A 26876-nucleotide genomic window follows, 5' to 3' on the forward strand; every position below is an offset into this window, starting at 1 on the left:
GGAGGCTGCAGACCTGGAGCCGGCAGATATACGCCCCTGACAGTTTTACGCCCCTGACAGTTTTACGCCCCTGTTGTTCCTGATGCGTCCAGTAGGGGGAGGCTGTACAGCGACACAAATTGAGTTATGTTAGTAAATAATCTTCTTTTGTTTTTTAATTAATACATTTATTTATTTTGTATTGCAAATGAAAGGATACAAGACATTCACAGTGAGAAACAGAAATTTTACATTTTGTCAATATAAAAAATTAAAGGTGCTTTACATAAGACTCAATGATATTATTTATTTTAGAAACCTTTGAGTTTAAAGGTTTTGAAATTTTCTTAAAAGAAGAAAAAAAGGACTTTATATCAGAGGAGAATATTCTTAAATCAGGATCATTGAATGGTTCTGTCTTTATAAGGATGAATCTTGCCCAGAAGACAAAGTAATAATACCGTATAATCAAGATTTTTATCATTAGAATGAAAATCTGACAAAAAATTATAGATTCTGTCATTTGTGTGTTAAATAATCTGCTAAAGTTATTGTTGTTTAGCAATGATGCAACATTTATTATTTATAAACAATTAGCTTGGTATAGGTAGCCTATCAATTCATTTCTATATCAATGGATGGGTCTTTATTTCGAGAGACAAAAAGTACTTGACGGTCAGGTTTATGTTCTATCTGGCTTAAACTTAGCTATACCACGTGTAGGTTTAGTTGCCCCTAGTCTTCTCTACTCACTTTAAAATGCATTTTCTTTTTAATTTTCTTTTGTTGCCTGTCTTTAGCTTGTGTGAGATCGCCTCTTCTGGTAAGACCCTGTTTACTCCTTGCATTAAAACATACTCCACATGGTTTCTGGGGCAACATTACAGTAGATATTGGAAATATATGAACTTGTTTTTTTACAGTCTATGATGTGAACACACAAAAGACACATTTATAATAGGCATGTATTCATGTATGTAAATCTCTCTCTAAGTAAAGAGTTGAACTGCACACTCACTCAAATATTTTGATTATTTCCAACATCATTTTTTAAAATAGCTTACTGGTCGGGACTAAAATGTAGGGTATTTGCACTTAATGTGGGTTTTATCATACTCTGTCTTTACCAAATTCTTTTTAACTTGCATCTCATAAAGGTGTGTTTGCTCTAGCTATAAGGAAATTAAAATCTATCTCTAAACTTATAAACACCCATTATTTTTTATGACTTACAAAATAAACAACTTACAGAGACATTCATGGACATGGTTTTAATGTCATTTTCAATTTTCTCTGCACAGTCCATCATTGGTGGCCAAAAGAAATCAAAGTGGCTTGAATCTTTTTTCACTATTGTTCCATCAATAAGTGCTTGTGCCGCTGTACTTTGAAGATCAGGAGCAAATTGATGCAATCCACACACACCTGACATCAATTCTGCACACACACACACACACACACACACACACACACACACACACACACACACACACACACACACACACACACACACACACACACACACACACACACAAACGATAAAATCACCATGGATGTCCTTTTAAAAAATAGTTAAAAAAGAGGGGTAAACCATAGGGGAGTCATCGTAATTCATAAATGGTGTCAATAAAAAAAATTGTGAACAACAGTATTGTGTCTTTCTTTAAAATGGCCCTTGGAATTTTAGAAAAGGGATAAATTGTGTTTGTCTTCATAAAATGCTGTGTAGGATACTGTTTTGTAGCTGTACAAAACATAACGACCAATAGAGAATGGTACTACAGCTAATCAAGGATCCATATAATTACACGGTACTGTATGTCTAATGGGCTAAATTTGGTTAATATCTGAATGTAACTATAAATTCACAACAACATATTGCACTCAGTCTTCCATATAAAAACCTATGGTGAATAGGCCTATAACTGCATTAGGTCATATACTTTTCATAACATAGTTGATCCAACTGTGTGTTTTTAAATTTTCAATTCACAAAAACACATAGTCTTCTGTAGGCTGAGTGAAAAGAGTGAAGCCCAACTGAATAGCTAAAGACATTTTAATCCGTGCAGATCTAAACTGTAACGTTTATATTTAAATGAACAAAAAACAAACAAAAAAATGTCTATGTACAGGTTATTCATGTGTAAGAGTCGATTTATGTTATTTTGAAGTATATTCCCCTACTGGACGCATCAGGAACAACAGGGGCGTAAAACTGTCAGGGCCGTATATCTGCCGGCTCCAGGTCTGCAGCCTCCCCATATAGTACTTTTCGGCACGACACCGATCCGCGCGGACTATGATTGACAGCTCGCTCATGAGCGAGGGCGGGTCTGTGTTGAAACGCTGCTGTCAATCAACAATCGTGGGAGGGGCGTGCGAGCGTGTGACGTCACAAGATCGAACGGCTCAATTTGAGGCAGGGCAAAACATATAAGGAGATTAAAACAAAAACACTGGATGGATTTTTATCATTATTTGATGGTTGTGTACAGACACTGCCAATGCACATTTCAGTACAATCAACTTGTAAAAGTGCATGTACCATTATATGACCCCTTTAAATGCATATGCCATAGTCACAGGTCGTGCTCCTCATAATGTCTGCTCACTCACCAGTGTTCGGTAAACAAAAATTAAAATTAACAATCACTGTTATGGTGACTTCAAATGAAACAGAGTTAAACCTCTGTTAATTATCAATAAGAACTTCTGTAGACGTCTGACAGAAATAAAGTCAGTCTGGTTAGTAATAAGTGAAGCTGGTAATGCTGTTTGTGGAGTTGTTTATTCCTCCTCTACTGAGATCCTCACAGATTTAGTGTCTTCTTTTATCTTCAGTGGATTTCATGTAAGGCTTTGTCTGAAGTCAGTTGTAGTCAGAGGTGTAAAGTCCAGGTTCAGAAAGTAAAAGTCCTCCTCAGTATTTTGTTACAATCACCTGGATTTGCTAATTCAGACAGGAGAGAGAACTAATTAGTGAAATCAGCTGACTGAGTTCATGGGTGGAATAAACAAATGGCAGGACTTTTACTTTCTGACCCCTGGACTATACACCTCTGATTTACTGTCATAATAAATGTGTATCAAAATTACAGTTAAATAAGCCAGGTAAAAGTTAATGTTACTTATTCAAAGAGAAGCACCTGCAGATCGAAAAACAATGACTTATACATGGTAGTATAAAAAAAAACTTTGAATCCGTTAATTACTTATCTGGTAATAATATATAGTATTATAAATATTGTTATATTTTTTGGAAAATGTTTCATTATGTACATTTCCAAGCAATAGTCCAGTTACTTTTGACTTGTCACATTGCAATGCCAACGAACTTAGTTTCAAGTTATTTTTATTTATTTCAATGTTATTTCAGTATATGCTTTACAGTTACAAGTATTAATTATTAACATTTAAAACATTTAAAACAGTTGAATATTTTCAGCAAGTCTCAATATCTTATTAAAATGAATAAATGATGGATTTACTTGATAATGAAAAGGGTTATGCTTAAAATACCAGCATTGTTTATATATGTATAACATGCCAAGGCAATTATTGTTATGTATTTAGGTATCAAACGGTTTAATTAGTTCTGATAAAGATAGGTGAAACTTTACATATACATTTCTCTGTCTGTACATATACATATCTGTTTGTACAAATTAATTGGATTTTTGTACATCATTAACATCCTTTACACACTTTCCTCAATCTCCTTTCCCCAGTTCACATCACCTGTAGTCAAAATCACACAAAACAAAACCCTTTCATATGCACATCTAAGATCATGTACACATTTCTATAATAAATGTAAATTACATTTCCATGACTTTTAGGCAAATTGTCATGTTAATGTCAAAAATCACAGTATATCTTAATTAATTTTATTATTTAATTTTAACATCACAGTAAACGCCACTCAGAATTAAAAATTGTAACTAAAATTAAAACAAAAAAAGAGATTAGCTTGCCTCGATCTGCAGGCTGCAGCCAGGAGCTTCTCATGGAAGAATTATATTGCTTGTTCCGCCCAGATACGGATGTCATCGTTCTGTTTTCTTATTGGTTAAAACATCCGCTATTTTCTTTTTTTACAGTTTATGCTGTTTTCTATTGTTGATACTGCAGTTTGTATTCAACGATACAAAAAAAAAAAGCTGTACAAGGCATTTCAATCATCATGATCGCGAGTGTCTCGACGAAGATCTTTGCTCTGCTTTGTGTTTTTCTTCTTTTCGGGACTTTGCCTTCAATTCAAGCAGGTAACGTTAAAAGATTAAAAGTTTATCAGAGAACGAAAGTGAAAGTAACGAATAAGCGTCGTGATTTAAATCGTCTTTGCAAAAACTGAAAAAAAAAATGTTATTACAATGTCAGGGTAGCATCGTATTTAAAATACAAAAGTATATAGTCATAAAATATACCCAGCAGGCACAGTACGTCAATGTGACGTCAGGCAGCCGTTGGACTCCAACTAATCCAACGTCAGTCAGACGTCATATTTTGGTTGAAAATGAAAATCAGGTTGACGTCTAAACCCCACGTTTGTTTGACGTCAAGCTTCAACGTCACACAGATGTTGAATTTTGGTTGGAATAAACACTGCAAAAAAATGTGACATATATGGCAGCGCATTAAATCTGTGAAGATCTCAGCAGAGGAAGAGTGAACATCTCAAACAGCATTACCAGCTTCACTTATTACTAACCAGACTCACTTTATTTCATTTCTGGTTTAATGAGATCAATAGTTGTATTTTAAAGTCACCATGATGGTGGTAAGTGTTAGCTTTAGTTGGACTCTTGGCCCTTGACTCTTTAGTGTAAATATTCTCTGGCTGCTATAATTGTGTGTTTTTATGAAGCACATTAATTGTGACAAAAAAGCCTAGAGAAAATTAGATTAGGTGATGATGGTTGTTTATTGATGATGAAGTCATCATCATATAATTGCCTGAAAGTTTTGATAACTTTGTACTTGTGTTTTTAATGTTTTAAAACAGAACCCATTTTATTTTACAGTATGAAAGCAACGTTATATCAAATAATATAAAGGATTGTAAAAAGATTTAGTGCATTAAACATTTTCTTCAACATTATTACTTAGACATCAAGAATCAGTGTATGACTCTCAACAATGGTGACAATAAATTAAATGCTTCATGCTGCAGTGCATGCTGGGTACCACCAATCAAAACTCACCCATATCTCCCATCATGCACTGCGGCATTAATAAATTATGCAGGATTTTTTTAGTTGATCTGATTATCTTGATATTTTGTTTGATTGTCACCATTGTTGAGATTCATACGCTGTTTCTTGGTGTCTGTGTGCGTCTAAGTAATGCCATAGATTAAAGGTTTTTGTGCTCTAAATAGTTTTTAAAAAACAAGTATATTCTATGATAAACAACACTGCTAGATATGCTGTAGAATCAAATGATTTCTATTATGAATAAAGCAATATTAAAACCACAAGTCCCATTTAATCAATGCATTAGACACTGAAAAAGATCAGGGACTCAGGAAATTACACGATGATATCATCATCAGCAATAAACAGCCAACATCACCTGATCTCATGGCTTTTTTTAGCTACAACCATTGTGCTTTGTAAACACACAATTATAGCAGCCAGAGAAAATCTGAGAAAATCTCTTTATATTAAAGAGTTAAGGGTCAAGAGCACAACTAAAGCAAACGCTCACCACCATCTTGGTGACTTTAAAATACAACTATTGATTTCATTCAAATGGAAATTAAAAAAAGTAAATCTGGTTAGTTTTAAGTGAAGCTGGTTATAAGTCTACGGCCATGCATTTCACCTTTTTGTTTGTTTTATTCCAACCAAAATTCAACGACTGCCCAACGTTGGAGCCTGACGTAAAACAAACATTGGATTTAGACGTCAACCCGACTTTCATATTCAACCAAAATCCAACGTCTGGCCGACGTTGTAGTCTATATCCTGTGCCTGCTGGGTATACTCATATAAATATATAGCATATTATAAACGCATAATATGCGAGTTTTCGACAACTAAAACTATCCCCTAACCCGAATTAGTTGACTTTACTCGCAAATCGCGTGGAAACCCGTTGCCCTATACCACTTTAGTTTTTACACAAGCTGAAACTAAACATGTTGAATTGTATTAACATATAATCTTATGTAGGTGCAGTAGACAAAAAAGGTCACATTATTAGTCTTTACTGAAAATCATTAGTTCACATTCTAAAACTTTTTGAGTTTACGTGTACTATTAGGTATCCAGTATGCATTGCAATTTGAAGCTTTTTATTTTTCATGACTTTTAATTTCTATTGCTGACAACATTAATGTGCAATCATCACTGGATCACTTTTTAATAGCTTTTCAGCTATAACAATTGTGTCTTTTTAGACACACAGGTAAAGCAACCAGATATCAACCACTTTATTGAAATATCAAGGGCAAGAGACCAACTAAAGCCAACACTTATCACCATTATGGTGAATATTTTTAAATTAAATTAAACAATAATTCATCAACATCTAAACCTCTGTTAATTCTCAATACCGTCTGTTGCCGAAGCCTGTGCTCGTCCAGCCAGGTGTAGAGCCCCCTGGAAGCACATTAGACGCGGGTCTTTTCACGTGACCAGGCAGGTTTTTGAATACCAGTGGTTTCTGCCTTTTGATTTGTGATGTGGTGTTTGAACCCCTCCCCTTCCTTATGAAACTAAACATACCAAGTAATCTCAGCTAAACTTGATTAGTGCAATGAATCTTTCAGCTAAATAGTACAAACAACTAATGTTGTTTAGTAATGATAGCAGGAGTTTACAAAACATAAAAGAATAAGTAATGTTCACTCGTAAGTTTAATTAGAAACAAAATCTGGGTTTACAGTGGACTGTTTGTCAACATCGTTATTATCATATGACATTGATATTAGAGGTTATTTGTACACATTTAACAAGATTATGTTTTAGGAGCATCAAATTAATTTATCAAAAGAATAAGATATGTATGGAAATTATGACAAGTTAACCCTAAAAATAGAGTTTCTGATTAACTTTTATCACACGTACACTGAAGTGAACAGTAATTTCCTCCATATATTATTGCTCTTCATTATAGAGAGACACTCTCTGTATTACATTTACACTGGTTTGTCCAAACCTGTGGATCTGCCGGGCATCTATGAATTCACTGCTATGGGTCTGCTAGACGACAGACAGATCGACTATTACAATAGTAAAGAAAAGAGAAAGATTCCCACACAGTCCTGGATGAAAGAGAAAATGCAGGAAGATTACTGGGAAAAAGGCACTCAGTCGAGAAAGAGCAAAGAACAGTGGTTTAATGTCAATGTCAAGATTCTGATGGACCGCATGAGACACAATGATTCAGGTGAGAAACATTCATCAGTTTAACCTACTTATACATTCTAGTTTTATTATTGTTATCATCTTACAAACATTTTGATTAATCTCCATTTCAGGTCTTCATGTTCTTCAGTGGAGACACGGTTGTGAAGTTGAGCAGCAGGGAAGTGAAGTGATGTTTACCAAAGGTGTTTCTGAGTACGGCTATGATGGAGAAAACTTCCTGTCTTTTGATGGTAAAGAGTCTCAATGGGTCGCCCCAGTTGACGCAGCTCTACCAACCAAGAGAAAATGGGACAATGTGCCGATCCTAAACCAATACACCAAAGGCTACCTGGAGAAAGAGTGTGTTGACTGGCTCAACAAATTCAGAGATTATGCAGACGAGGAGCTCAGAAACGGCTGTGAGTAAATGTGTTTGTATCTGTTGATGATCAGCAGCTGATGTATAGGATTGATGAACAGATTCCTGTGTTTTCAGCTCCTCCGAAGGTTTATGTGTTTGAAAGAAATAATACCAATGATGAAACCAAGCTGAAACTGACCTGTCTGGCCACCGGCTTCTACCCCAAAGATGTGATGATGATCATTAGGAAATATTGCACATCTCTGCCTGAAGATCAGATTGAATCCTCAGGAATCAGACCAAACCATGATGGATCCTATCAGCTGAGGAAGAGTGTGGAGATCAAGAAGGAGGAAAGAGATGAATATGATTGTCTTGTGTCCCACAAGAGCATCAAAGAACCAATTAGGGGAAAGTGGGGTAAGATGAGCCAGTGGGTAAATTGCCCCACCTCATTTATCTTGGCAACCGTACACTATTTTTTGCAACCCAACATAATTTCTGTCAGACTAAGAAAATGAGAAAGCACAAAAAGGCCAAAACAGAAATGTAAAAAAAAATTGGCTTGTCAAAGTAACATTTTTGCATAACATATATAATTGCTGTTGTTTTGATACTTTAAAATTATAGGAGACATCCTGAAATTACTTTAGATACTTTCAGTGTACTTCTGCCTCATTCTCCCTTATCTTGAGGACCGCATAAGTAAAAAACAAAACTCAAAATCTCATCTTACCCCACGCTCCCCTATCAACAAACTGGGTAGGCAAATATAGGTTACATTTACCATTCAACAATGTACTAAAAACAGAAATGTTTTTTTCGGTAACACTTTACAATAAGTTAACATTAGTTCAGACAGGATCACTTTGGTAAGTTACTTAAGTTAATTAAACAATTTATTTTTGGCGGTATGGTTCCTTATGGGGGTTCTTGCTCCATGATTAATGGCATACAGAGCTGAAGCATTAACCCCCCATAGAACCATCAGCTTGAGTGATATACAGATGATTAAGACACTTTAGTAATGTCTTACAGTGTTGTTACAGCAAAACAGTGTTAGCGTGTAGAAGTGGCAGTAAATCCCGGGAAGTCTATACTGTAGCTTGCTATGAGGATGAGTGTCTCTCAGCAATGATGTCCATGACAGCTAGGATTCGAAAGTCTTGGTAATCTGAAACAAAAGAAGACAGCCAGAAGGTGCACAGAAATATGCTTGATACTTATTATGGTGAGGGCGGGAGGGTTGCGAGCAGTTTGAGCATGCCTACCGAACAGTAATGACACGTATATACTGTATATCCTCCCGGTCTAATAGGAGAATAGTAGTGGTTGGAGTGATTTGCCAGCTGACCGCATCAGCTGATCGCAGCCTATGAGTTGCCTTCCTGAACTAACTCTGCGCTCGATTTAAATACTTTAGTTAACATGAACTAAAAGTGAACAATAATTCTACAGCATTTATTAATCTTAGTTTATGTTAGTTTCAACATGTACTAATGCATTATTAAAAACAAAAGTTGTGCTTTTGTTCACATTAGTTAATGCACTGTGATTTAACATAAACTAACAATGAACGACTGTATTTTTATTAACTAACATCAACAAAGATTACTGTAATAAATGTATTTTTCATTGTTCATTCATACATGAACTAACATTAACAAATGGAACCTTGTTAAAAATAGTTACCTTTTTTTCTGTGCATTTTATGATTACAGGCAATTATTCTGCTGCCAGGCCAGTAGATGGCGATGTAACTGTGTAAAGATGCACTGCATGCCTATAGACTGAATGCATTATACACTTGCGCATAACATCACCATTTTGACAAATTGTGTTTTTTTGTAGTTTACATGGAGACGATCATGGTGTCGTTTTCAAACACTTGCACTTTGATACCCGTTTTTATAACTTTGCGTTTCCAGTCCCCCACAATGCATTGTTGTGTAAATGAACAAAAAGCATAAAAAGTCTCACAAGTTGTATTTGTGAAAACAGCCCTTAAAATAACTTATTCAATTATTAAACTTTAAATCATATGCATCATAATGATTTATTCCAATATTGTTCAGAATTTAGCTTTATTTATGTGAATGAATATTATGTGGCCTGACACATTAACATTAAACCTGAATGAAGTATTATATCTGAGAAAAGTAATTAATTGCCAATACACTTCATTTATCGTGGTTTTCCAGGACAAGCTACAGAACCACTGAGTGCCGGCGCTGCTAATGCTGAAGAACCTTCACTTAAGAAAGAATCTGATGGTATGTTTGAGCTGTTGCTTTGTCATTTACAGGGCAAATTTCAAGTAGATTCACACTACAGTCCTGGAGATGCACTTTGACCTTTCACTTATTCTCCAACAGGACGAGAGTATGCTGGTGAAACAGCAGACATCAGTGCGACTGTCGCTCTGGAGAAACTCAAACTAACTGGTAACTATGCTTTAATTCAATATTAGTGCTCTTTTCACTCATTTCTGTTTCTCCAAAGGCTCTAGTGTAACACAGGAGAAATTAATTTACATTCAGAGCTTCTTACAGGAGAAGCTTGTTTATTGTAAACATACAGTTATTAGAGTTACTTATTCAGGGAACATTGAATGGTCTGTCATAATGTTGATGTTTTTAAAGTTATTAAAGCACACTAGACTATGCACAGTAAAGATTTCAATTTCTGCCCTGAATTTAGTCGTGCTTCACCACTTCTGTCAGATACAAATGACATAATAAGGACTAGATGTTACCGGTCTTGAGTGGATTTTCTGGGCCTGTAGTGCTTCGAGACCAACCTTTTCCACATCTGTGGCCTTCTCCCACCGCTTGCAGTGAGCTGGTGGTTTCTTGGTGTTCTTCTGTTTCTTGTTTCTTGTTCCATATCTCTCCACTCTGTATCTGTAGATGATCTCCCCCATCCTCTCCAACCTTCTTTCCACATCTCCTTTCAGCCCTTCTAGAAGGCGGACAAGGTATGAGTCAATGGTTACCTACCCTTTTTTCTGGCATGATTAAGGCCACTGGATTTGAGGCTTGTGTCCATCCATCCTTTGTTCTAAAGCTGCTTGTGAATGGTTGGGCACTAGGCTTAGGACTGAAGGTGTGTTGTACTAGTTGTAGCTTCATCTGGGGTTGTGATGCCCTGTGGACTGTGGTGCTTGTCCTGCCATTGGGCTTCTCTCATCTTATTTTCCTTACCTTTAACCCTCTGAGGTCTAAGGCCATTTTTTCATTTTTTCCTTCGATTTTACATATCTTATTAAATTCACCTTTTAAAGGCAATTACATAACATAATCCCATATGTTTTATATCAAAATGTGCAGAGAAAACCCAGCTCTCTTACTGGTGAGTTCACCACTTGTCCTAGAGCAGAGGGATAATCTGGCTCTAAAAGGTGAAAAATTTAAGTCCGATTTTTGAAATTCTAGAAATCTCTTGTGGAAACATACCATTACTCATGTGGATGAATTATTTTGGTCTTTGAAATGGGTTTCCCAAAGTCTTAGGGTCACAAAAGTAGTGTAATATATGAATAAAATAGTAGATAATGAATAATAATTGTCTAAAGTGACATTTTTGAAAAATCGTTTTTTAGTACAAGTTTTGTCTGTGACTCTACCTTCACCAAATGTTAGAGGGACCAATATATATATAAAATAGGACTAAATTAACTTCCTACTACATGTCAAGCTTCCCTCTCCATGTCAGCTGGTATTTTCCTCACTGTGAGGAGATGGGAGGGTACTTAGGGATTTCAACCGCATCTATTGGTTGGTTTCACACAAAATGCAGACAGGCAAGCTAGCCAACCAATCACGCAAGGTGAACGACCATCTTGTCTTCCCTCTTGCTCTCTGTGTGAGTCACATATGATCTCGCGAGAATAAGGACGTTGAAGCTGAGAATCTATCGATTACGGCAAAATCAGAACCATTTATGTGTGCTGCACAATCGCGGAGATATTAATAGAAACATTTAGTAAACATCGAGTTGACGCGCCCGCGCGTCATCCGACCGACCATCTTGTCTTCCCTCTTGCTTTATGTGTGAGTCACGTATGATCTCGCGAGAATAAGGACGTTGAAGCTGAGAATCTATCGATTACGGCAAAATCACAACCATTTATGTGTGCTGCACAATCGCGGAGATATTAATAGAAATATTTAGTAAACATCGAGCTAAAGCGTCATCCGACCTCAGGGGGCTAAGGAAGTATTGGACAATCAGGGCCCCTCGCTACGCTCTCTCAGGCACTTCTTCCGGCCCTGATGGATCTTGAGCCCCTTCTCCGATGTTATCTTTTTTCATCCACATCTGCAGCTTTGCAGAGTGTGTCCTGCCAGCGTTGTTCCTCCATCGGCTATCGTAATGATCGTTTTACTCGTTGTCATTTCCGTTGCGTGTTCAATTGCCGTGTTATCTGCTGGTGAGTCTTCTTGCTCACTCTCGCAGACTCAGGGGGTATTCTACCTCTTGAAGTTTTCACAGCCATGAATGGGTGGATCCAAATCCCTATATACGGATGGATTCTGCCAGCAGTCTTTCCAAGCCATCATCAGGTATTTCCCTGGTTGTGATCTGCCCTTTGTAGCGGTCACTGATTTAATCCAGATATAGATATTCAAAATATATAATAAGGACTAGATGTAACAATCCCAACTGATTCAGTCCGATACCTGTTTTGAGTGGGTTTTGAGACATGATCTTAGTTGGGGGGTTTCGTTAGTGACCACTTAGTGATGTTTCCTCCTTTACGACACATCTTCAGTTGTACACCTCGGCTTCTTTGGGTGTTTTGGCCATTTACCACAAGACACGCTCCACCAAGGCAGGCCAACCACAGGCTGATCAGACCTGGGTGTGTGTCGCAAGGGGACTGACTGAGGGGACTTTCTTCTCAACCACAGGCCGTTACTACTCCTTTCAGCAGCTGTGGCAAGTTCTTTGATGGTCTTCCTATGGTCCTGTCCTCTAATGCCCACTTCTTTCAGAAGACTTGTAGTTGAATTGGCAACAAAGCCCCTGCATCCTATCTCCACTGGGCACACCTTCACACGCCAACCCCTTTCATCTGACTCAGCTGCCAAGGTACAGATGATATTTTAGTTTCGACATTCAGTACTTTAGATGTCAGGGCAGCATAGGCAGTTTCAATTTGTTCTAACACACTATAAACAATTACAGATTCTTTCTTGTTCTTTATTGTGTTGATTCAAAAATCAGTCTAACATAAGCTGTACACTAGATAGGATGTAGCCTCAGCGGTCCACCCGCTCGAAGCAGGACTTGAACTGCTTAGTTGTTCTTTTCTTGTTTTTTTTGGCTCTGAGATTTTTTTTTTTAATAAAAGAAAACTGCTGTTACATTTTTTATGCCTATTTTTTCCTCTTCATTGCAGAGAGACACTCTCTGTATTACATTTACACTGGTTTGTCCAAACCTGTGGATCGGCCGGGCATCTATGAATTCACTGCTATGGGTCTGCTAGACGACAGACAGATCGACTATTACAATAGTAAAGAAAAGAGAAAGATTCCCAGACAGTCCTGGATGAAAGAGAAAATGCAGGAAGATTACTGGGAAAAAGGCACTCAGTCGAGAAAGAGCAAAGAACAGTGGTTTAATGTCAATATCAAGATTCTGATGGACCGCATGAGACACAATGATTCAGGTGAGAAACATTCATCAGTTTAACCTACTTATACATTCTAGTTTTATTATTATCATCTTACAAACATTTTGATTCTTCATGTTTCAGGTCTTCATGTTCTTCAGTGGAGACACGGTTGTGAATTTGAGCAGCAGGGAAGTGAAGTGAAGTTTCTCAAAGGTGTTTCTGAGTACGGCTATGACGGAGAAAACTTCCTGTCTTTTGATGAAATAGAGTCTCAATGGGTCGCCCCAGTTGACGCAGCTCTACCAACCAAGAGAAAATGGGACAATGTGCCGATCCTAAACCAATACACCAAAGGCTACCTGGAGAAAGAGTGTGTCGACTGGCTCAAGAAATTCAGAGATTATGCAGACGAGGAGCTCAGAAACGGCTGTGAGTAAATGTGTTTGTATTCATGGCCGTAGCCAGCTATGAGGCCACCGAGGTCAGGACCTCGTCATTTTTTTACATTCAAAAATAAAATGCCAAGCTCTCTGAATGATTAATTAGCCGTTTAAACCACCTCATATGAGTGTTTGCAATTCATTTTGCTGCGAGAAGCTAGCGCAGTGAACGGGTGCCAGATCCCGTGTTGCCAGATCCACCTAATGGAAAGGTGACAGTAGTTCCCTTTCGAGGGAACTCGCACTGCGTCGTTGAAAACGACTCTTTGGGGACGCTCCCTAAGCGTGCGCCTCTGAAGTATGAATGAAACTAATCCAATCCTGATTGGTGTTGCGTCGTGACGTAACATGTGACGGCATAACCGGATGTATAAAAACGGCGCTGATGCAAACACATACCAGCTTTCGCTCTTGAGCAAGCGCTATCTGTTGAAAACTGTCTTATTTGGTGTTGTATTGTCTGTTTGAAAGTGAAAGTATGGCGAGTGAGCAATTCACTAGATGTGTGCACCCCTGTCCTAGATTTATCACGGGTGGGGACACGCATCCACTATGTGTGAATTGTTTGGGAGTGCAGCACGCACAGGCAGCTCTCGAGGGAGCTGCCTGTGATCCCTGTACACATTGTGAAGCACTCCCATTGAGAGTGCTGCGCTCCCGCTTGGCTGTTTTTGATAAAGATGGCCAAGCTCGCGATCCTTGCGGTTCAGGTCCCGCGTCCGTTGAGGCGGCGCGGAGGCTTAGATCGTGGGGATCGCAAAAGGATCTCGCAGATGAGAACGAGACTGCTGAGGCACTTTCTCGTGCATCATCTGTGGATTCTATAACACTCGCTCATGATGCAGAAGCCCGCGCTGCGGCTTCTTCTGCCCGTGACGAGTGCCCGGTGCTTGAACTATCCGCTACCGAGGAAGTGGATGTGATCAGCATCGGGAGCGGGGAACATGAGTCACACTCGCCGACTCATGTTCCCGCGTATGAGGAGTTAGTGGAGGTTGTGACGCGTGCTGTGGCCAGACTCAATATTAGTTGGCCACAAGATAAGCAGGATGATTCTCGTCAGAGCAAGTTAGACGAGAGATTCCTGCAGCATCGCTCACAGCCTCAGCGCCGGGGCTTGCCTTTTTTCCCGGATCTTCATAAAGAGATCTCGAGATCCTGGGAAAAGCCCCACTCATCTCGTATTTCATCACCTACGTTATGTGATTATAGTAATGTGGTGGGTGCGAGAGAGTCGGGGTATGGCAAGATGCCGCGGGTGGAGGAAGCTTTAGCGAGCTATCTTTCTCCCGAAGCGGCATCTTCGCTTAAAGCCCCGGCGCTGCCCAGCAAACCATGCAGGGACACTTCTGCGATGGTGGGCAGGGCTTATATGGCGGCTGGTCGGGCTGGTGCGTCCCTGCACTCTATGGCAATCTTGCAGGCGTACCAGGCCGATATCCTAAAAGACCTAGATGAGGGTGAGGGCCCAACACCCGAAGATATTGCGGAACTTAGAAGAGCAACTGATTTATCTCTCCGAGCCACTAGGGAGACGGCCCGTGCTATTGGCCGCTCCATGGCAGCTTTGGTGGCCACAGAGAGGCATCTATGGCTTAATCTGTCCGGTATTAAGGATAAGGACAGATCATTTTTGTTGGATGCCCCGTTATCGCCTTCTGGCCTGTTCGGCGACGCAGTAAACACCGTTGTCGACAGGTTTCAGGAGGCGAAAAAATAGTCAGCAGCTTTTCAGCAGTATCTTCCTCGCCGATCTAGATCTAGGTCTAGGAGGACTGGTCCAAGTGGCCAGCCTCAGCCGTCAGCCAGCTCCTCCCATCGCCTGGAGCAAAAGGAGAGCGTTTCCTCTCGAGCCCCTCCCTCGGGAGCTTGGCAACAGAGGAAACGTTCTCACTCTAAATCCTCTGGCCAGAAGGGCGACTTGAGGGCCGTCATTCAGGCAAAGAGGGCTTCAGGAAAGAGGTCCTAGCCAATCTGGTAGGACCTCTGAGGGCTGTCCCCCCCGTGAGGGAGCAACCGAGGTTGTTTTCACAACGGAGCCCTCTGGAAAGAGATGTTGTCCCGCCGTCCTGGACGCTTCGGGTCGCATCGATTTCCAGCGAACGCACACCGTGGCGTTCGCCCCAAAAGCTTGCAAGAGAGCACCGACTATGGTCACAAAATCGTTCTTGTCCGCTTCCTGCCAGTTCGCTGTGTCAGAGGGTCGAGAACAGTGCTCGAGAAACACCCGAGGCCAGTCTCGAGAGGCTGGTTCCCTTAGTAAATTTTGTAGAGGGGTGGCGCCTTCTTCCAAATATTTCTCTATGGGTCCTGAATATAATAGAAAAAGGATACAGACTGCAGTTTGGTCACCGACCTCCCAGGTTTGCAGGGGTGGTGCCGACTACAGTGGTTCCAGAACAGGCTCGGGTCATGGAACAAGAAGTACAGGCTCTCCTGGTCAAAGGGGCTATAGAAATTGTTCCCCCACCAGACAGAGAGTCCGGGTTTTACAGCCGATACTTTATAGTTCCAAAGAAGGATGGCGGGCTAAGGCCGATTTTGGATCTAAGGCAGTTGAATCGGTCTCTGAGGAGATTCAGGTTCAAAATGCTTACGATTCCCATCATTGTGAATCAAATCAGGTCCGAGGACTGGTTTGTCACGATAGACCTAAAAGACGCCTATTTTCATGTCTCCATCCTTCCGTGTCACAGGAGGTTCCTAAGGTTTGCTTTCGGGGGCGAAGCATATCAGTGTCGGGTTCTTCCGTTCGGCCTAGCACTCTCTCCCCGCACGTTCACGAAGTGTATGGATGCAGCTCTGGCTCCATTAAGACTTCAGGGCATCCGTATACTGAATTATATCGACGACTGGCTCATATTGGCCCAGTCTCGGGAAATGGCGGTTCGGCATCGAGATGTCGTCCTTGGCCACATTCAGGAATTGGGGTTGAGACTCAACACGAAAAAAAGCGTGTTGGAACCAGCTCAGAAAACAACGTTTTTGGGCGTGGTATGGAATTCGGTTACGATGCGGGCACACATGTCTCCCGCACGAATCGAGTCCATCCTGACAATGGTTTCTGGGATAAAGCTAGGCCAGCCCATCACTGTGAAGAGGTTTCAAAGGATGCTGGGCCTCATGGCAGCGGCATCCAACATTATACCTTTGGGCCTTCTACATATGAGGCCCCTCCAGTGGTGGCTGAAAGCCAAGGGGTTTTCCCCCAAGGGGAATCCATTTCGTATAATCAGAGTAACGCGCAGATGCCTTCGTTCTCTATTAATATGGAAGAAACCTTGGTTCCTGTCCCAAGGGCCAGTGTTAGGAGCGTCGTGTCGCCGGAAAACCGTTTCGACAGACGCCTCCCTCACTGGCTGGGGCGCGGTCATGGACGGCCACTTTGCCAGGGGTCTGTGGCAGGACCATCATCATTCTTGGCATATAAATTGCCTGGAGATGTTGGCTGTGTTCAGGGCTCTGAGGAGCTTCCTTCCAGACATCAAGGGTTACCATGTCCTAGTACGATCGGACAATACATCAGTGGTAGCTTATCTGAACCGACAAGGGGGACTCAGATCGCGCCCTCTATCCAGATTGGCGCATCAGATTATTCTTTGGTCCCAGGGGAAAATATTGTCTATCAGAGCAATATATGTCCCGGGGGTTCAGAATCGGGGAGCAGACATCCTGTCGAGGCAGGGGCTGAGGCCCGGGGAGTGGAGACTTCACCCAGAGGTGGTGAAGCTAATATGGCAGAGGTTGGGACCTATGGAAGTGGATCTATTCGCGTCTCAAGAGACGTCCCACTGTCCCCTTTGGTTTTCCCTCACCCATCCAGCCCCGCTGGGGTTGGATGCCACGGTACAGGCTTGGCCGAGGCTTCGCCTGTATGCTTTTCCCCCCGTTGCTCTGCTTCCGGGAGTCCTAGAGAGGGTCCGTCAGGAGGGCATCAGTCTTCTTCTGGTAGCCCCGTTGTGGCCGGCCCGAGTATGGTTTTCAGACATCGTATCACTCCTGATAGACTCGCCGTGGCAGATTCCTCTGAGGAGGGATCTGTTGTCTCAGGCGGAGGGCACAGTTTTCCACCCTCGCCCAGAGTTGTGGAAGCTGTGGGTCTGGCCCCTGAGGGGGTCCAGTACTTAAATGCTGGGTTATCAGAGGGGGTGGTTGATACCATACTTAACTCTAGGGCTCCGTCTACTAGGAGATTGTATGGCCTCAAGTGGAATGTTTTTGCCACTTGGTGTAGAGAACATGAGCTAGATCCAGTTAACTGCCCGGTGGCTTCAGTTCTGGAGTTTCTCCAAAATCGCTTCTCTGCGGGTCTCTCCCCATCCACGCTTAAAGTGTACGTAGCTGCCATTGCAGCTTTCCATGCACCACTGGGCGATGGGCCTTTGGGGAGGCACCAACTGGTTGTACGTTTTCTCCGTGGTACATGGAGGATGAGACCGACAACCAGGTCCAGGGTTCCCTCCTGGGACCTGGCAGTGGTTCTCGAGGGGTTATCCCTTGCCCCCTTCGAACCTCTTCAGTCGGCGTCACCCAAGGATCTGACTTTCAAGATGGCATTCCTCTTAGCCATTACTTCCCTTAAGAGGGTGGGAGATCTCCAAGCCCTGGCAGTAACGCCAGCTTGCTTGGAGTTTGCCCCTGGCGGAGTTAAGGTCATTTTGAACCCAAGACCGGGCTATGTGCCTAAGGTGCCTTCTAATGTGGCACGGTCTACAGTCCTTCAGGCTTTTCATCCTCCACCTCATGTGTCGGCAGAGGAAGAGAGGCTCCATTTGCTCTGTCCTGTCAGAGCGTTGAGCATTTACCTTGAGAGGTCCTCTTCCTGGAGGAGGTCGGACCAGCTATTGGTGTGTTTTGGGTCACCTAAAAAGGGGCTCCCTGCGTCCAAACAAACTATTAGTAATTGGATTGTTCAGGCTATTACCGAGGCCTACAAGGTGCGCAATATGCCTTCACCTTTGGCCGTTAGGGCTCACTCGACTAGAGGCATGGCTTCCTCTAGGGCTCTCCAACTGGGCGTGCCTCTTCAGGAGATCTGTGAGGCAGCCGGTTGGGCTACCCCGCACACCTTTATCAGGTTTTATGGTCTGCACCTCCCTAGTACGCCTGGTGCGCGAGTGCTCTCGTCCTAGTTTTGTGCCTGTTTCAGTTTCACTTTAGGGCGGGCCTTGTTCCGGTGCGTGGCATAGTGGGCATTCGTTCCCCAAAGAGTCGTTTTCAACGACGCAGTGCGAGTTCCCTCGAAAGGGAACGTCTCGGGTTATGACTATAACCCTTGTTCCCTGAGAAGGGAACGAGACACTGCGTCGTCCTGCCACGCCCCTAGAGGCCGTGAGGCCCCTAGAGATTATTATTATTTTTTGGTTTTTGCTTGTTTTTCGTAGCAATATCTGGCAACATTTTACTGTCGGCATTAATAAAAATAAAAAAGACACACATCACACACACACAAATGTCTGTAAAATGTAAAACATTATATTGGATAAAATTCTTTCACAAACATCTACATGTCTGTCTATTTTAAAGTTTAGGCTATATAAAGTGTATATAATGAGTTGCATTTGTGGATTTTATTATAGCACAATTCTTTACACCTCACCCCGGACCTCACTAATTTTCAAACCCTGGTTACGGCCTTGTTTGTATTTGTTGATGATCAGCAGCTGATGTATAGGATTGATGAACAGATTCCTGTGTTTTCAGCTCCTCCGAAGGTTCATGTGTTTGAAAGGAAGAATACCAATGATGAAACCAAGCTGAAACTGACCTGTCTGGCCACCGGCTTCTACCCCAAAGACGTGATGATGATCATTAGGAAATATTGCACATCTCTGCCTGAAGATCAGATTGAATCCTCAGGAATCAGACCAAACCATGATGGATCCTATCAGCTGAGGAAGAGTGTGGAGATCAAGAAGGAGGAAAAAGCAGAATATAATTGTGTTGTGTCCCACACGAGCATCAAAGAACCAATTATCGCCAAATTGGGTAATTAAAGCAGTTACACAGAAAGACAGAAATATCACCTGATATTGGAATAAAAAATAATTTTAAGTAGTGATTTTGTTTGCTTGTGATATCCTTAATTAAACATTTGATCTTTTTTTTGCATTTGTATAGATGGACAATAGGCTAGTCTGCTGTGACAGATTGGAGTTACACCGTTTCACACCAGAAGCGTAAGCAGTGGAAATTGGTTTAACATGCTTTTTAAGTTCTACTTTAAATCATTTTAACACTGCCTATGTGTTGTTTGCGACTTCTGGCTATAGTGTGTTTTTAGTTTACATGTACCCAATCAGTTTATAATTGTATTGATGTCTCAATCAGACTGAAAGCCTTTATGTAAACACATCAATGGATCCAATTAAGCTCGATCCAAATATAAATTGTGTAGACGAAACGTATTCAAAAACACCTTGCCCACTTGCGCAGTGCCGTCAAGTGTATGTTTACATTCATTTTACGTATTACAAATGTGCTTCTTACGAAAATCTCACATCTTACAAAGTGGTAAGTGGAGGACTGAATATTTAGTAAATATTCACTATAGCTCTTCTCTCAGATATGTCAGCTTTCTTGAAAGATGAAAACGATCGGCAATTCTCACAGTATTGGATGGTTTTGCTTCTCATGATAATTGCTCATCTTCACTAATGAGTATCTGATAAATATACACTAACTCTTTGTGAACATTAAATAAAACCAACATCTAACAAAAAGTAACTGTGGAAGTCTTTTTTATTGATACATTTATTTATTCACTAAACATTGAACTGTCCATCATTATTGTCGATTTTAAAAGTAATAAACCACTCTATAGTCTGTGCACGATTGAGATTCAAAACCCCCTTTGCCTAAAGTCATCGTTCGATTTGTTTGTTGGCAAAAAATTCATTCTGCTGTTGGCAGTTTTTTCCTCCAGACGTTGACGAAGGAACGATGTAAACATCAGTAAAGTTTACCCTTCAAGGCGTTTAAATCATGGACGGGAGTATTGCAATGAAGATTTCTGCTCAGTTTTGTGTTTTTCTGCTTTATGGGACTTTGCCTTCAATTCAAGCAGGTAAAGGATGCACTTCTGCTGCATTTATCAGAGAACCAAAGTGAAATTAACACGTTTGCGCTTCCTGATCATAAACGGCTTTGTAACGACAGAATATAAATTTGATTACAAACGTATGCAAACATTGTATTAAATATAAAATAATTAAATGCACGTTTTGACAACTTACAGATGAAACTCAAAAAATTTGAATATCGTGCAAATATATTCTATATTCTACTGGTAAGATGGGCCAAACATAGAGATTTGACACTGAAAAGTTAAAAGGATGGAGGATGCGATAGAAATTGAACCGCTCATTGTGACCCTGTTGGCCCACTGAGTATTTAATTGATTGATCGTCATGTCTTAAAGGGGTGGTAAAATGCCCTTTTCACAAGATGTAAAATAAATCTCTGATGTCCCTAGAGTGTGTGTGTGTGTGTGTGTGTGTGTGTGTGTGTGTGTGTGTGTGTGTGTGTGTGTGTGTGTGTGAAGTTTCAGCACAAAATACCCCACAGATATTTTTATATAGCATGTTAAAGTTGTCACTTTTTGAGGGTTAGCAAAAACGCACCGTTTTGTGCCTGGCCCTTTAAATGCAAATGAGCTGCCTCAGAGGGCGGGGCTTCAAACGCTCTTGTGTGTTAGCAGCTGCAATTATTACCTCACGCAGACACAGTAAAATGACAGAAACTGTTCTGCCTTTAATTTTAAAACCATAGACTGTAAAAAATATGGACAAAGCGTCTGTGACGTCACCCATAGACTTTCTGAAGAATGGTTTTGAGGCCGTTTATGGGGGGTATGGGCGGCGCCATCTCGGAAAATCTTTTCAGAAAGGATACAGAAGTGGTATGATGTGTTGTATCAGATCATGGCCGAGACGTCAAATTGCAGGAATTCCACTCGGCGTAGCCCGTTATCAGCTGTCAATCACGCTGTCAATCAAAGGTAACCACGCGCTTATTTGTCAAACATTTTATATCTAAATACGATCTAAACTAACGAGTAAGAAAAAAATTCACCCCCCTCACAGTTGTCAGGCACTCGGAACCTATCGAAAAATACAATAAAAGTCCATGGGACCAACCTGTAAAAACATGAATGTATGCTGTGAAAACGGACATTTTAACATGGGGGTCTATGGACATTTGCTCCCTTTTGGGACCTGCCCCTAGCGGATTTTTGATGTATTGCAGTTTTTTGCACTTCCGGGTAGGCTTCATTTTACAGATTGGAATGTTGTCGCTTGGTTATAACAGAGTCAGACAAAGATGGAGAGACTCAAGAGGAAGTGACAACATGTAGAATGCAACAGGACGTCTCTGAATGGTTAGTTGATGAATTTATGTTGCTGATGTGGAGTTAACTATCTCCAATTAGCACATTCTGTCATGATAATCTATAAATCGCTCGTATAGGAACTGTTGTGAGGTGTACACAGAGTGACTTTTTATTGCATGTGAAAAGAAGGATGCTAAAGTTTGAGCTGACTCACAAATGTGAGTGAATATACAACAACTTTTCCTCTTCTCAACATGGACTGCGTGTCCCGGGGGCGGGGCTTATGTACATTTTAGGGTTGCTGATGTCACTAACCCGGGAGGAATGTCGTGTAGTCCTTTTCTTTATATCTCCCTTTACTTTGAACTTTGAGCATTGTAACTTTGCAGATGTTGTTTATGCTCAAACAGCAACATTTTACACTAGCTAAAGTTAGAAAAGTGAAATCGTGTTTTACCACCCCTTTAAAGTTTAAATTTCTAGTATTGTGTCCTTCTCATTGGCATTTCATATTTTTTGTCTCAAATAAGCTTGGACAAATATCAGATCAGAATATGGACTTGTATTTTTATATTGTATTTTTATATTACATTCATCATTTTAGAGTGGAAAGGAAACGAGAACCTGAAGAAGTTCTTCTAAGCAAAGGTATTACTTATCCCAAAGACTGTTCACTCTTATGCAGTTTATTTTGACTTTGACACAATGACACAGTCAAACAGATACCAACTCATCTGACTCTGAACATGCCTTTAATTCAACAAATAAGAAATGAGATGAAAATATTTCCTTAAAAGTAAACCATTTAAAATGAGTAACTACAAATAGCATATAAAACATTAAGAAAATTTTAAACAAACATTTCTGAATAAGAGACAGATATATCACTGAAATTGAGAACCAAATTTCCGCTGACAAACTGGAGATGTTAGAGAGACGAGTTTGTGAGCTAACGGATAATTTCGATGATTTGAAAAACAGAGGGAGAAGAAAGAATTGTTGTATTAGGCTTGCTGTTATATAAACATGTTCTATGTTTAAGGTCTGCATGTTTGTTAGTACTACACTTGTTAAAGGTGACATATTATGCCCTTTTTCACAAGATGTAATATAATTCCATGGTGTCCCCAGACTGTGTCTATGAAATTTGAGCTCAAAATACCCCCAGATAATTTATTATAGCTTGTCAAAGTTGACCCTTTTTGAGTGTGAGCAAAAACATAACGTTTTTGTGTGTGTCCCTTTAAATGCAAATAAGCTTCTGCCTCCACCTCAGTTCAGAAGAGGCCGATCCTTTACATGAGCTTCGGATATAATAACAAAACACGCGAACAATATCATTCATTCACATTCTCATAAATAAACAATAGCGGAGTGAAGCCTTACAGAGAGACTCGGGAAGACGTTCAACCTTTAGCCGCACCTGGACGTTTCTGTCAGGACCTCTATCAGCAAATACGATTGGATTGGCGGCCTGGTTCTGTTCTGGGGCAGCCTAGCATGGATAAGAGGGTAAACAGAACAGAACCAACATGAATGTATTGCAGATATCATTAATTCAAGAATTTAATGTAAAACATAATTCGAGAATTTTTTCTGACACAAGGGGAATCCGAATGGCAAATCCTGCCTGACGAGAGGTGGAGCTGGGGATGGAGGTGGGTAATGCGCTCCTGAGAAACGCGATAGCTGCTGATAATACTGAAGGAGCTTATATGTATACAGTGATAGGCGTCGTATTCCTATAGGTAGACATGGATCATTTGAGAGTCACTGATGCAAGCTTGACTAACGTGACCTGCCAGAACTGACGCTACGCTTGTTCTCTGAATGGTTAGTGGATACATGTAAGTAGTTGTTGTGGAGTTACATTGATTCATCTGTTTCTGTGGGATTTCCATTGAAAATAAAATGAGTCCACTGCTCTCTTTGTCTGAGGCTGGGACTCTAAATAGTGTTCAGTGCTCGTCTGTGCAGCAACGACAGATCAGTTTTGATGCTTTGCTCCAAATTTGCCATTGCGTTAGAACTGGTTACACTGTTGTTGCTTGCGAAACCAAATGGCGTTGCCAAGGGTGTAAAAAGTGCAGTTTAAGGGCCGGTAATATTATAATAAGATCCCCTTCATATGTCAGAAGGGGAGCAAAATCTGATCGGCTTATTTTTTGACATGCTTGCTGAGAAAGGCTCACCAAAACTAAGTTACTGGGTTTCCTTTTTTCATGTTTTCTAGGTTGTTAGATGTACAGGGGACACAGTTATAGCACTTAAACATGGGAAAAGTCAGATTTTCATGATATGTCACCTTTAATTTACTATAAAAAATTATGTGCTATCTCGTATCAACAGAGCATGCAAAGGCACGATCCCCAGCCTTTGCTGAAATGTTAGAAAAATTTATTCAAACTTGTTGCAGTGTTCAGTCGCTTTGACGGGTTTTATATTTGTTTATTGTTACTGGCTAGGTTGCAAATACTGAGAATAGGAAGGAAAACTGTTAAAAAATTATTTAAACTGTTAAAAATAATTTTTGTATTGATGATTTAAAAAAAAACAATGAATGTAAAAGGTAGAACCAGGGTTATATATATATATTTATTATTTTTATATAATAAAAACTGATAATAAAATGGACTAAATGTGATAATAGAATTAAAACCTTAAAAATGTTCGTTATCTGAAATAAAATATTTTAATGTTGCTACTTGAAGTAATATGTTAACTAATAAATTATTTAAATGTATTATTAAACGTTAAATGAAAAAAAAAAACATTCATTTGGAAGGAGCCCAAAATTCTGCCTTGAAACTCTTCATGCGCAATATCAGTCGACCATACAGTCCAATTACTCAATCACAGATCCCTCTTCTATATATATAGCCTATATATATATATTCTATATATCTTCCCTCTTCCAAACGTGCTGACGACTGAAGAGTGTTCGAGTATAGCGCCTTCAAACCCTATTAGTGGTATTACTGTGAAGGCTTGGCAAATTGTTGAAGGTAAATTGTGTTTAACGTCAGCTTACACTCCAATATGTAGGCTATACTGTAATAACCCTGATTTTCCTCCAGGTGTCAGTGATGTACACTTTATACAGTGTGCTTTCAGAGAAACCATGTAGAATCTATGGTCAAATATTAATAAATAATTAAAATAATTTAGTAAAACATTAGTAAACCTGCAAGACTTTCGTTCATCTTCAAAACACAATTGAAGATATTTCTGATGAAAACTGAGATTACTGTCCCTCCGTTGACAGTCTACTACACAACTACCACTTTCAAGATACAGAACGATAGGAAACTTAAAGACATCATTAATGTATAGCTAATGCATATGACTCCAGTGGTTTGACCTCAATTTTATGAAGCGACACGCGTGCTATGTTTGATGTGTGATGAAGATGAATGTGTCAAATATTCATGATTACTGAACTAGTTTGGTTCTTTTTTTTTCTTTTTTTTTTTTTACTGTAAAGCTCTTGTACTGTATAAAATGCTATAAATAAAACTGTATTGAAGCACTCAAATACAACACTCAAATGTGTGAAACTTAGTGAGGTTTAGTTGTGTCGTGTCGTCAGTGTTTTATCTCCATGGCAACCACAGTTTAAACGAGTGTCACCGCCAGCTCTGCTCAGCAGTAAAACCACTTCCTGTTGGCGTTTCAGCGAGCGATTTCTCAACGCGACAGTTGTGTGTGGCTTTATATAGAAAAGTGTCCGGCGCGAGGGACTGTTGTTCCATTTCCTGTTGCTGACGCAGGTCAAAGATCGTTTAATTGTCCACAAACCAACGTTTGGCTCCAGACAGAAAATTGGTTACAGACAGTAGACAGCGCAGCTGAAGAAGAGAAGCGTGTGTGTGTTGGTCTATTCAAATCTCTGTGGTTTTGTACGTGTGTGTGGGTTTATTGTCATTTCTGACCTGTTTGGTGGGAGACGAGACGAGACGAAGTTTCTGCAGAATTTAAACCGCAGTGAACATTTCACACAGTCATCATGACAAACACTCAAGACAACACAAACACTTGCTCATATGACAATAGAGTCTGTTATACAAAACATATTCATGTTTATTATGCAAATGATGCCGTCAAATCTTAACAATGACGATCAACCCTCACTAGTCTTGATCTTTAACCAGCATAAATCATGTAGGGCCTATTGATTTCCACTTGTAGGCGGCTGTGAGATCCTACGCCACCTTCGTGGAAACAGCAATACACAGAAATAGCGCTAGAAAGGAGTGTATAGTGCAAGTGAAGATACATTTCAGTGTTGATTTATAATTATTTTGTTAAACCTTTTACACAACAATGAAACCAAATTGTATGGTTAATGAATGCAAAAAGCTTAACAAAATGTCATAACACAACACATAAATTTTGGATGCCAGGACCATCTAAATGTAGGCTACATGATGACTCCATGTTGTAGGAGACAGAACTGAAGAGAGGATTATTTATAAGATAGTTGAGGGAGATTCAGACTTAGACCTGTCAGATGAGGATGAATTTAAACTTGATGTACAAGAAGATGGTGAAGAAGAGGAAAACAATTCAAGAGACTCAGATGAGTAGACAGAATCAGACAGAGAGACAGAAAGGGATGAGCAGGAAAGACGTCGCCCTCTGTGGACCAGGAGTAACACGTATGAATTAATTATGAATTATTTAGTTCCAGGATGATTAGATAAGTAGACTATTCTTGGACCGATACTTCACGACAATCAATCTCATGGATGCATTGCTGGCAAAGAGCCTTCCAGCAACAGGA

The 26876-nt window shown here is 40.3% G+C and overlaps 1 protein-coding gene across 1 annotated transcript; it reads left to right on the plus strand.

The window, feature by feature from the left end:
• Window positions 1-4165: 4165 nt before the first annotated feature.
• On the plus strand, window positions 4166-20465 carry LOC143711095 (uncharacterized). The gene is made up of 10 exons (XM_077202421.1): window positions 4166-4247; window positions 7105-7377; window positions 7469-7756; window positions 7834-8118; window positions 9900-9971; window positions 10074-10142; window positions 13103-13375; window positions 13463-13750; window positions 19465-19749; window positions 19882-20465. The coding sequence occupies exons 1-10, from the start codon at window positions 4166-4168 to the stop codon at window positions 19890-19892; spliced, it is 1926 nt and encodes a 641-aa protein (XP_077058536.1). The 3' UTR covers window positions 19893-20465.
• Window positions 20466-26876: the final 6411 nt, after the last annotated feature.

This window comes from Siphateles boraxobius, unplaced genomic scaffold, assembly GCF_051911475.1.
Source record: "Siphateles boraxobius isolate OS27281-9 unplaced genomic scaffold, OSU_SipBor_1 49, whole genome shotgun sequence".
In the NCBI taxonomy this organism is placed as follows: domain Eukaryota; kingdom Metazoa; phylum Chordata; class Actinopteri; order Cypriniformes; family Leuciscidae; genus Siphateles; species Siphateles boraxobius.